The sequence below is a fragment of the Cetorhinus maximus genome, chromosome 15 (genome assembly GCF_964194155.1).
Source record: "Cetorhinus maximus chromosome 15, sCetMax3.hap1.1, whole genome shotgun sequence".
Classification (NCBI taxonomy): Eukaryota; Metazoa; Chordata; class Chondrichthyes; order Lamniformes; family Cetorhinidae; genus Cetorhinus; species Cetorhinus maximus.
This window is the reverse complement of record NC_135893.1, coordinates 97181186-97194231: the sequence shown is the minus strand read 5'-3', so window position 1 is coordinate 97194231 and position 13046 is coordinate 97181186. Positions and strand designations below refer to the sequence as shown.

The 13046-nt window shown below is 40.9% G+C and overlaps 1 protein-coding gene across 2 annotated transcripts in view; it reads left to right on the top strand.

Annotated features, from left to right (window-relative positions):
• The window catches only part of grin2aa (glutamate receptor, ionotropic, N-methyl D-aspartate 2A, a), a 388199-nt gene that overhangs the window by 175992 nt on the left and 199161 nt on the right, over window positions 1–13046 (top strand). For both annotated transcript variants that reach the window (XM_078559026.1, XM_078559025.1), the window contains exon 4: window positions 9644–10236. In XM_078559026.1, the coding sequence (XP_078415152.1) occupies window positions 9644–10236 (593 nt within the window). The remainder of the gene's footprint in view (window positions 1–9643; window positions 10237–13046) is intronic.

Below are 13046 nucleotides of genomic sequence, written 5' to 3'. Positions count from 1 at the left end.
GGCCTCGTTGTGGCTGGAACCACCATAGGAGATTCGGCAGGAGATTCCATTGACTTTTGGTGGGACCAGACAATCCTGGTGGTGGGCAGGGTCATAAAATCCCATCCAGAGAGGCATGGGAAGACTACTATGAGTCAAGGACCTGCCTTTGGGCAGAGCATACATGATAATAATGGTATAATTGCAAGTTGTTGTTGTTGGTTTGGTAGACAAGGGTAAGTGGGTGCAGCAGTGGCTGGTGAATCAAGCTTAGTGATTAGAGCAGTCATGCTCACTGCACTCTTGCACTTGTGTATTTAATGGGTAATCTTTGTCATGTGTTATTCCTGACCTCTTGGTTTTCACATTATAGAGTAAAATATTTCATTGCAAAGCTGCTAATGTGGAAAGCTATTCAGTGCCAAAGATGACTGGGAAGGTAGAATGGCAAACTCACCTCCCTTTCAACCTGAGTTTGAAGGGGCTGGACATCTCCACTCTCTAATGACTGTAACTATCTTCCTTGAAATGAACTTAACAGTCTTATTGTTTATATAAGTCTGGAGCACAAAGCTGCCCATGTTTTGGCAATAATTGCTACTAAATTGGTATTAATTGTCAGAGTGGATATAACTATTACTGGTGTATGAAATGGGAATTCTATCCTAATGCATAAGTGGGTGTAGTTCTGACCTTGGGTTAAAGTACATTGCTGCTGACATTAATTGCCAAATGGTAGAAAATTATTTCATTTCCCACTTAATGGGCATTTACTTGTTCCTCTGAAAACAAAGCACTACATTATGTTACAATAGCCTTGACTCTTTAAGTGTAAAGTGCTAAGACAAAGCGAACCACAATAAATCCTGAGATTTAAACATGGAGAAGTATTAAAACTTGGGGTCGAACCTTTCAGTTGGCTCTGGAAAACCTGTCCTGTGCATCTTTGAGGCTTGCAAATTGCACAATTGACCTATTTGTGACTTTACATGCCATTTTTGTCTTTTCACACAGAGGTCGGTTTCGCATTGCCGGTTATGAGCCATGTTGGAGTGCGTGAGTACTGTGGGTATGGAGGCAAGCCAATTAGAAGGCTCACCTTAGTTCTCCAACACAGTATCTCAGCTCCCAACAATATTTAAAATCCCCCTAAACCTCACCCCCCTCAACCCCCACCCACCTGCATAACTGCCCATGCTGTCTCAGATCACCCATACCACCTCTACCCTTGTACCTTTCAAAGCCACTCACCCAATATGCATTATGTACAGTCCTCAGATTCCATGCAATTTTAATGGAACGTATTTTAGACTTTTTGGGAAAAAATAAATAAACATCACTTTAATAAAAGCTTTCACATCTTTGATACTGAGAAAAAATGCATTCTGCCATGTGAAAAAAATGTTTTAACACTTGTAATCCTATTAGCTTGTATCACAAACCAGAAACCTCATCAAAGGGACAAACAGTTATTACACTTCTGGAAACTGTCAATCATTCTCAGATGAATGGAAAACCTACTTTGCTAAACCCGTTAGCACTTGAAACTCAGCCAAGCATTGATTATGGGGACAGCTGTCCAAATAATAGCTATTCTTTGGGACGAAAAGAACACAAGGTGCTCATTTCAATTTCAAAGCAGAGTGTCGGTCAATAAATGTGAGGGAGCAGGTGGTTAGACATTTTTCAAGTGCCAAAACCAGGTTTTTTTTTTATCAACCAGAGCCATTTATTTCACAGTAGAAAAGATGACAGTACCGGCCAACAGACCATTTTGTAACATTTTTCACTGCATTATGGCGTTTTCTCCTTTGGAAAAGCACTATAATACATGGAACCAAATGCAAAGGCTGGTCAATGTAATGGTCAACTTTAAAGGAAAGATCCCTATTTTAATCAGTGCTTAAAAAAACACATCTACATTACAATGCAGCATCTAATAGTGAATTTTGAAGGTGTGAAAGCACTTTACACTTACCTTTCAGAATTTCCAGACTCCTCAGTAGGGTTTCCAGTTTCTTCATCAGCTCTCAAACCTGGTATGCTTTTAATGGGCTTCTAAAGCCCTGCACAACCAGATGAAAATGGAGTGCAGGAGGAAATCCAATTTTCATCCCCCATTTTAAATGAGGAACTCGACCACAGCAGGGCAGGTGCATGTTTTGCACTCTTGGCATTCCTGACCCACAAAAAGCCCAGAAGCAAATGGCACAGGTCCAGAATGCGGAGGAAATTCAGCTTTCCTCCAAAAAAGTGCTGTGTGATAATTTGTACACTGAAACGCACAAACGCACCTAGATGAAAATTCGGCCCCTGAAGTTCCTTTAATGTTTCATTTTAGATTAATGCAAATTTTAATTCAATGACATGTTCAGCGTTTTGGTCAGTGAATTAATGGATTGATTGCATTGTTCACTTTTAAAGGTTGTTCGTGCTATATTAAAACTAAAAAGGGCAATGAGGCTTTCGTTGAAATGTCATCAATTATGCCATCTAACATGCACAATGATATTTCCCTTTGAATTCATACTCACATTCAATTAATCATCTGAATGCTGGTGAACTGTTTCCACGCCCAAAAAAAGCACTTCAATCAACAAATTTTTTAAAAATGCAAAAATTCCATCTGCCTCGTATTTCTCTAAAAAGTGCTGTATAATATTAGTCAACACTAACTTCTAAAATGGTATTGTTTGGTGATAGAAATGTGTATTAGGTATATTTTTTGTTGCCTGGAAAAGGCATTAAATAGTTAATATTTTTGAGTTTAATAGCATAAGCTACTTTGGTTTCTTTTTGCTTGTGGCTTTTGAAACTGCAGGGCTTTTATGTTGCAGAACTAATGTATATTTGCTCTTGCTCCGTTGAAAAGCATGTTTTTTGCTGATTCTTATAGCTGTTTGTAACAGTAAGAACCAGGAGGCTGTGGCATAGTGGTATTGTCACTGGACTAGTATTCCAGAGACCCAGGGTAATGCTCCGGGGACCCAGGTTTGAAGCGCACCATGACAGATGGTGAAATTTAAATTCAATAAAAACCTGGAATTAATAGTCTGATGATGATCATGAAAACCATTGCTGATTGTTGTAAAAACCCATTCACTAATATCCTTTAGGGGAAGGAAATCTGCTGTCCTTACCTGACCTACATGTGACTTCAGACCCACAACAATATGGTTGACTCTTAAGTGCCATCTGAACAAGGGCAATTAGGGATGGGCAATAAATGCTGGCCTAGCCAGCGATACCCACATCCAATGAATTTAACAAAAATGGAAATACTAGTGACTGAATGCTCAAGTCAGCAAACTTTGTTAATTAATAACCAGACAGTTTTCTCAAATGGCTAAGTTAATCAATGCACCACTCAGTATGGTACTGAGTGGTACTGAACCAAACAGATCAGAAAGATCCTTGAGTTCTGAGTTAGCTGATTAGGAGGATATCCCTAAACTGAAGAGGAAGGCTATAAAATGGCTTTTCCATGGGGATTCTCTGTTATTTATTTGCTGGAGGAGGAGAATAGTGGGCAATCCATGAAACCAGGCTTATGAGGGCTAGTGTGATGCTCAATCATTGAGTGTATTCAAGATTGAGGTCGCTGGATTTTTGGGATCATGGGGATAGGAAAGAAAGGGGATTTGATGTAGAAATTCTGCTATGATCTTATTGAATGGTGGAGCAGGTTCAAGTCATCACTGGGCATAGTGGTATAGTGGTTATGCTACAGGCTTAGCAAACCAGTGGCCTAGAGTAAGGGGCTGGAAGTAAGAGTTTGAATCCCACTATGACAGGTGGTGAATTTATGATTAATTAAAAAAATCTGGAATAAAAACCTAATATTAGTTCTGGTGTCTGTGTAACTACTAGGTTGTCATTAAAACCCATCTGGTTCACTTATGTCCTATCGGAAAGGAAATCTGCTATCCTTATCCAATCTGGCCAATATGTGGCTCTGAAATGGCTTAACAAGCCAGCTTACCACCACTGCCTTCTCGAACGGCATATGGGATGGGCAATAAATGTTGGTTTTTCCAGCAACACTATGAATGAACAATAAAAAAGTATGCCTTTTTAAAATCTGGGATAGTGAACACAAGTAGATGATTTATGCCAGAGTAGACAATCCATATTGGCAGTGCCAGGCTATGAAGGTCCTGGCTCCTACTCTCTGCAGCACTGTTCCCACTTCTGGCTTCTATGAAGATAAGAATAATGAGAAAAGTAATGAGTTCCCTGCTGTCCACTTTTCCTTGTTGTTAGACTCATGGAAGGGTCTTTTCACAAACTATTTCTGATCTTTGATTATGAGCACCAACAATTTGTGGTACAGCCATCCTGTGTCTCCCATCTTCTATAGTATTAGCTGAATAAGTTCCCAGGATTTATCTTGCTTCCCCTTCCTGCTTTCTTTTCTCCTTTAGACAGTCCTTCTTGGGAACTGGATGCTATCTTTTCTCACCCCTCACCAAAATTTATTTTACATACCTGCATATAGCTTTGGTGCAAATTAATGTTATACAGACACCTTAAGGTACATTTTTATCTTTACCACATGGGCGATGATCTTGAAGGTTGCTTTCCTTTTACATAATCTATCTGACTTTCATTCTAATGAAATCAATAGAATTTGATTAAGACAGGCCATAGTGACAGATTGTGTGGCAAATGAAAATGCCTTGGAAGTGCAGATGAGTGGGGACGTGGTGGTGTAGTGGTATTGTCACTGGACTAATACTCTAGTACTAGACCCAGGGTAATTCTCTGGGGACCTGGGTTTGAATCCCACCCATGGCAGATGGTGAAATTTGAATTCAATGAAAAAAAAATCTGGAATTAAAAGTCTAATGATGACCTTGAAACAGTTGTCAATTGTTGTAAAAACCCATCTGGTTCATTAATGTCCTTTAGGGTAGGAAATCTGCTGGCCTACATGTGACTTCAGACCCACAGCAATGTTGTTGACTCTTAAATGCCCTCTGAAATGGCCTAGCAAGCCACTCAGTTCCCAAGGGCAATTAGGGGTGGGTAATAAATGCTGGCCCAGCCAGCGATGTCCACATACCATGAACGAATTAAAAAAGAAAAATTCTTCTGGGTATGAGGCAAGTTATATTAGTAGGTTAACACAAACAGTTGAAGGGGAGAGTGTGTTATGTCAAAGAACTCAATAGAATGAAAATTCAGAAGGGTTCTATAAAAGGCAGGCAATCCACATATTATTACTGCCCAAGTGGTAAAGATGAAAATTTTACCCTGTTAAGTTTTCATATAGTGATCAGAAGTCCTATTCTTAATTTTTCCATTTTCCACATAATGACAACATTAATCACTTATTGATCAGATCCTACATTGCTTTGGTGGTAGAGATTATGATTTTCCACAATGATGTGCGTGGTCTTAATCTTGATTAGCCTGTTCCCCCTTAATGGATCAATAATTCCAATGGATAACATGGACAAAAGTAGAACATTAGTTATAAATCTGTTGACATAATATACTTTCCCCTTCAACTTGCTAATATTCATAAACCCAGAAAAATTTATCCATCTGCACATTTGCCATTCTCATTTGCCACACAACTTGCCATTAAGGCCTCTTTTATTAAAGCCAATGCTCATTTGTGCCATATCTGAGTATAATCTTGTGCTGCTTAGACCATGTCAGCTAGAGCTGCACTTAGGCTGCTTAATCTCATTTCATTTAGAGCCCTTAACAGTTTTCAGGAGCATACAGCTTTCATTTAGGATTGAATGTAACTCAAGTCCCATGGATTAAAGAGTTCTATAGCCTGTTCTCATGCCTCACTCTCGTTACTTTGTTTGAGAAGTTTAATTCAATCCATGCAATCTTGCATGAAACTGATGCTAACTGGTAAACTGAAAGATAGAGCTGATTGACCAAGAAATACAGGCATGTGACAATGCACCAACTTTACCAGAGAAAATTTACTATGCTACCAAGAAAAATGCCAAAGAGATGTTGGCCTGACATCTATCTCACCGACTGTAAAATACAGCATCCTTCAGATCTCCCAATCCATTTTGAAGGTAAGCACAACCTCATTTGACATGCACACACTAGCTTAGACCAATTTTTGCTAATGGTAACCTTGAGATTGTGCAAACAAACACTCTTGTGGAAAATCACACAGAATAATAGTAAAATTCATCAGAGCTGCTGAGCGCTTGGCAAAAACTCATGCAGACACTCACCCACACACTCCCACATGACCCAGCCTGCGACCTTGGAATTTATTATGGAAATGTTTGGTGTCTTACTATCTCAACAGCCCTGGCATTTTTTCTTTTTTTTTACCTCTAGTACAATGTAGATTTGATTTTAATTTCATTAAAAGGTAATTGTATCACATTATGTATGTAATTTCACATTCCTTTGTTTAATCACCGTTTTGAGTTCAAGAAATCAAAATGATGCTGAAATTGGGCTCAACTTTTTTTTCGTTGAAAAAAACAGTTATAAGCATATTATACAATCTGCGAGATCACAGAACAGGTTGAAGACCAAGAACTGAGATTTGCAAATGTTACTCATTTAATGCAAAAAAAGTTAGTGCTTTAAGAACACCGTTATACAAGAAGTAAAATGGATTTTGATATGAAAACGGATACTCTATTTATAATAGCAAATATGATTGGATGTGGATACCGTAAAGAGAAGGTATTCATTTGAAATATCCAAAAAGTCAATTGGGTTTGATGGCATCTAATTTGCAATGCAAATTTGTTACAATACAGATTGTATTGAGTCAAATCCTGTGAAATGTGTTATGTGCAGACTTTGCCAACATGTTGTGCCTTACTAAACCTAGATCTACAATATACAGCACCATTTTTGCTTGGTCCGGAATGAACGATATACAGATGCTCAGTTTATTCTTCCGATATTTCATCAAATGAGAGATAGAAATGCACATCATAAAGCTGATGAAAATTCCAGAGAGAAGCAAATGCAATTTATTCTTCAGAATTTTGTATTACATGCGCTGGAGTAGTTCACTTAATACTTCCTGCAGGGTAGGCTGCTGCCAAGTAATGCTCATTTCTGTTCAGAATTGCTTCAACTCTGTGAAAGAAAAGAGAAGGCATCTAATTTGATCTAATAGATGTCCTTCAAATTTTGGAAGGGTTTGATCATGTATAGGTTGCAGAAATGTTTCTACTTGTGGGGAATTCCCAAACCAGGGGTCATAAATATAAATTTGTCACTAATAAATTCAATAAGGAATTCAGGAGAAACTTCTATACCCAGAGAGTGGTTAGAATATGGAACTTGCTATCACATGTAGTTGGACCAAATATTATAGATGCATTTAAGGGAAAACTAGGATTGAATTTTATGCAGAGGTGGTGACCCCACCCGCTGGCTGATAAGTGGCGGCCTCTCCTGCCCCAGGAAGCCACAACCTCATTTTACTGTTGTAAGGTTGCAAGGAGCAGTGGCACTGCTGGGACTGTTGTCTGTCCATGGCGAAGAACAGTGATGGAGGCCAGATAACTAGACAATCGGGGTGGCTTTGCAGAGGTCATTCAAGCAGGCCCCAACGAGTTGGGGGGGGGGGGGGTGTCGGTAGTGTTCAGCACTACCTGTGCGGGCAGGGGGAGGAGGGAGAGTTGGCGAAAGAGCGCAGCAATCTCCCTGAGGCACAGAGCTGCCTCAGGAAGATTGAATGGTTGTGAAAACTTTTTAATAAATAAAGTGAAAATGTATTTAAACATGTCTCCTCATGTGACAGTGTCATATGAGCTGGGACCTGTTTGTGAAGTAAGTAAAATGTATTTATTTATTTTATAAAACCTTCAGGAAACCGCATCCTGCCGGTGGATGAGGTTTCCTGAAAAACACGAAGGCCACTTGGGCTCTTCGTCTGCCCGCCAACCTTAAGGTTGGATGGGCAGTGTTGTTAACAAGTTAAATTATTTTTTTAATGGCCTTAGTAGGCCGTTGACAGTTCGGTGGGCGTGCAGCCGCCTCCGGCATGCGCTCGCTGAATGAAATATCGAAATGATGCGTGATGACGTCGGGACTCACGCCCGATGCCATTGTACATCATCTTACGCATCAGTATGTCAGGCCTGCCTCCACATGTTGACGGCAATATTCTGCCCATAAACTCTATCAGAAGGGTGGACATGTAAAAGTTAGCCAGAATATGATTGTGGACACATTGTCCACCATTCCAAAGCTTGCTGACACTCGCTAAAGATTCACATATATCCAAAATTTATGAAAAGGTCCTTGCGTTTGATGTTAACAACCCTGCTTTTAATTGGGGCAGGAATTGGACTGGGGAAGGCAGAACAGAACCCAAAAGAGATGGGAAATGGCAGCTAGCTGGTAGGCAGGAGCGCAATGTCATGTGGCAGGAACTTGCTATCACAGAATGAAGGTCCCTGATATTTATATAAATCAATTGGGGAAGGGGGACCTGGGTTAGGGGTGCCCTAACCTTTCCTTGCAGAGCCTACATCTAATTCTTGTGGTCTTACTAGGAAAGTTAAAAATTAAAGATTTTTTTGGTGCTCTTCTGGCACCTGACTCCTCTTTCATGCGAGGTTGACCTGGTGAGGAAGCCACAGCTGTTTTCCTATTTAGGCACCCAGTTAAAATAGCAGTGGGACCTCAGTGACATCATTAGAGCCTGACCTGTGTATTTAAGAAGGATCCCGCTGGTTTCTACCAGATGTCTTTCTGAGCAAGTTAAAATTGCAGCCTGTGGGATCAATGGGGCATGACAGCAGGTGTGTACCACAGGTGGTGTAACTGCCCACTTGAATGGTTTCTACTTGGCAAGCTGGGTTAAAATTGACCTAAATATTTTTGAAATGACATTGGTAAGTAAGTATGGCATTAAATCTACAATGCTATGATTTCACCAAAGGTAAATTTTGAATCCAAAATGCTTTGGTGCAGTCTTAAATTTGTCCATTTAGAGGAACCTGAATCTTGACCCAGTTAGGATTGTTTGGATGCAATTTATTTTCTTCAGCACAATGGTTCAGCAGCTGCAGTTTGCAGATTTGTGTATATACTTCCAAAGCAACTTTAAAATAATCTTAAACTCTTGGCCCTTTGAACCGATGCCAAAGATTGCTGCCAAATGCTTTGAATGGATGTTGAGAAGCTTCTGTCTAATTATTGGAAGCAGATTGTAGTGAAAAACATCATGGATTAAGAAGGATCAATAGACACAATTGAGAACATGTTGATTGTTACTAATACAATGCCATTTTACATAATGAAAAATTGATCTTTGGGCTCAAAGGTAAGAAAACCTGTCAACCATGATCTGTTGAACAGTGGTGATTGTAACATATATAATCAAAACAGTCCCACACCAGAATGTTACATTGTTAAATGGAATGTTAACCTTTCTATCTCTCTCTCCTCAGTTAAGACACTCCTTAAAACCTACCTCTTTGATCAAGTTTTTGGCCTTAATACTTCCTTATGTAACTCTATCAAATTTTATCTGAAACTGCTTCTGTGAAGCATCTTGGGATGTTTTACCACATTAAATTCACCTATTCAAGTTATTGTATACTTGTCCATTGGGTTTTAATTGACTCTTGTATACAGTGAATCTTATTGACTGTTTATTTTTCAATTGTTACCATTAAAATGCTTCTTAATTCAATTGCAGGATCAGAAGTCGACATTTTTCCAATTTGGTGCTTCCATTCACCAACAAGTTCGGGTGATGCTAAATATCATGGAAGAATATGACTGGCACGTGTTTTCAATTGTAACCAGCACCTTCCCTGGATACCATGAGTTTATTAGTATATTAAAAACTACAGTTGAAAACAGTTTTGTGGGCTGGGAGCTACTCAGTGCCATCACGTTAGATGCTGTTGACGGGGATTCAAAGGCTCAAATCCAACTGAAAAAAATACAGTCGTCAGTCATTCTGTTGTACTGTTCGAAAGACGAAGCCATTTTTATACTGGAGGAAGCCCGTTCGTTGGGCCTTACAGGCTATGGTTTCATCTGGATTGTGCCCAGTTTGGTAACAGGTAACACGGACATCATACCGGAGGAGTTTCCAGCTGGGCTGATTTCCGTGTCATATGATGAGTGGGACTACACCCTTACAGAGCGGGTGACAGATGGTGTTGGGATCATAACAACAGCTGCTTCTGCCATGATGGAACAATATGGATACATTCCTGAAGCGAAAACAAGTTGCTACGGCCAATTGGAAAGGAAAGTTCTTCCATTTCTTTCACTGCACAAGTAAGTTCCTGATGTATGTGCTTCACAGTTCTGCTGAAAACCTACAACATCGCACAGTATTTAACATTTCTATATTTAATTCTCTATTAATGATATGCTGCTAGGATATAAAGAAAACAAAATAGCCACGGATAGAGTTTGTGGACAGATAATGCCTCCTTTAAGTCTGATTTGAGTGAACTGTTGCTGCACATTATAGAGCTCTGGCCAGCTACGTTATAAAATAGTAGGATGTTTTTCCTGGGTTTCTAATCTGACAGATGTGATCAGAAGAGCTGTTGACTAAAAAGGCAGGTGCTTCCAGACATGGAAGTAGGGAAAATTCGAGGATTTTTCAACTGAGGGTACTTTTGTACACTTTCTCACAGCCAAAGTCAAAACAGTAATTAAAGAAACCTTGAAGCAGGCTATTATCTGCTCTCGTAGCAGGAAAACTGGAGCATTATGCCAGGAGATGCAGGAGAAGGCAAAGATGAATTGTAAGAATAAAATAATTTAAAAGAATCTGCTTAAAACATAGGGCAACATTTTTAGCTCGGCGGCAGGCACGTGCCTGACCCGCTTAAGCATAAAATGACACATGTTGACATTGGGCGAGCGTCTCGATGTCAACGCGCAGTCGCACGATACTTCGGTCGGCAGACGTGTGCCTTGTTGGCACTGCACCCACAAGCAATTAAAAGGTCTGCTAAGGCCATTAAAGGGTCAATTAAATAGAGTTTTTCACTGCTCGTCCAACCTTATGGTTGGCGGGCAGGCGAAAAGGCCCAAGCAGCCTTTGCACTTTTTAGAAAACCTCATCCATGGGCGAGATGAGGTTTCCTAAAGCAAATAAAAATAAAATAAAAAATTTAAAATTCAATTGATAACATGTCCCTGCTTGTGTGACAGAGTCACTTGGGGGGAGATGTTTTATAACATTTTTAACCTCTTTATTTTTTCTTAAACTCTTCATCTCCCTGAGGCAGCTCTGTGCCTCAGGGAGATTTCCAAGCGCTCACTTGTGTGCACGGGTGAAGTTTGCACTCGCCCCACTCGCACTGAGCGCTGCTGCCCGCGTTTCACTCCGGGCAGGCCTTAATTGACCAGCCAGAGTGAAATCGCCTTCCGGGCTCGATTGCGGGCGGTGGTTGGCTTCCCGACCGCCCCCGCCCGCCTCCGCCGAGCCTGCCTGACAAGGGTGAAATTCTGTCCATAGTTTACAAATATGGTGGGGAGAGAGGAGTGAAAGATTGAAGGGCCGGTCAACAGTTAATCCCTTCTAAATCTAGGTTATCTGAAAGTTCACCTGCAGTGAAAATCAGTTATTGTTTCACTGATCTGTGTAATACTTCTTGTTCTGCAAACATTATGGAGTTTCATTGAAGACTATGTCATTGCCAAGACAGAGTCACTTTGAGAAGTGTTGTCATAGTTTCTAAGTTTTGCCATGGGTGTTATGATTCCTTTTACATTTATTTGTAACTTTATTAAAAAAAAACCTTCAGATCCAGATGACAATCGTCCACTTGCATCTGAAGCATCTTTCCACTGTGGAAGGATGGGAGTATAGTGGTGTCCTGGTTTCAGCAAAACTCAAAAGAATTTGATAGATATTTGAAACTGAAAAATTTGCAGGGCTATGGGGAAGGAGATTGGAACTAATTGGATCGCTCTTTCAAAGAGCTGGCACAGGCACACTGGGCTAAATGGCCTTCTGGGCAGTATAATTTTATCGATCATATAAAACAAAAAAAACTGCAGATATTGGAAATCTGAAATATAAACAGAAAATGCTGAAAATACTCAGCAGATCAGGCAGCATCTGTGGAGAGCGAAACAGAGTTAACAGGCAGAATCTGGATGAGGCGTTGGGGGTCTCGCCTGTGGCTGGAGAGCCAGTAAGAGACCTGCACTGCCTCTTTTTGGAAAGGCCCGCCAAACCGCAAGCCAATCAGGCAGTATGAGGCCAGCTTCGGGCCTTCCCCTGGAATCAAGACCCTGGGGGTGGGAGTCTTGCCTACTGAGAGCTGCCAGCCAATCAGAGACTGGCAGCTCTGGTGCTCAACAACGCCACAAGTGAGGTGGTGGCTAATGTAGGAAAAACGCCTACCGGCATCACAGGATTGCAGACCAACCCAGGTCCCAGGTAAGTAATGTGGGGGAGCGGGTGGTTTTGTGGGGTGGGGGTTGCTGAGAGGGGGATGGAAGGCGATTGGCAGCAAAGGAAAGGATTGCCTCTCAGTGCCCCCGCACCCCTTTCCTGATATTGAGCCCCCTGATCAGGCACTGAGTGCCTTTGACCTCCCCCCACCCCCTGGGGGTAACAAGATGGCTGCACAGTTTTATCTATCATGCATGCTGCATAGCAACAGGTCTGCCACCGGGTTAATACCAGTGGTGGTAAGGCCCTTAAATGGTCATTAATTGGCCACTTAAGGGCCTCAATAAATGGCGGGGCAGGAAGGTTGACAATTATGAACCTTGCTGCCCAGGACTTAATTCTGACGGAAGTGGGAAAACAGCACTATTCTGGTATCCCACCATCCCGCCTAATTAAATACTGTTCCAGCCTCCAAGCTTGTCACCAGTGAGAGCAGAAGAATCTACCCACCGTTTCAAGTCTAGGATCTTTCATCGGAACTGAGAAGAGCTAGAAATGTAATAGATTTTGAGCAAATGAAAGGGGGAGGGTAGGAAGAAGAAGAAAGGTAGGAGAGATTAAATGACAGAAGGTTTCATGGTACAAAGCGAAAGCTTTGTCTCTTTATTTGTCTCATTATAACACCCTTTGGCTTTGTACAATGAAACCTTTTGTCATTTCTTCTGCC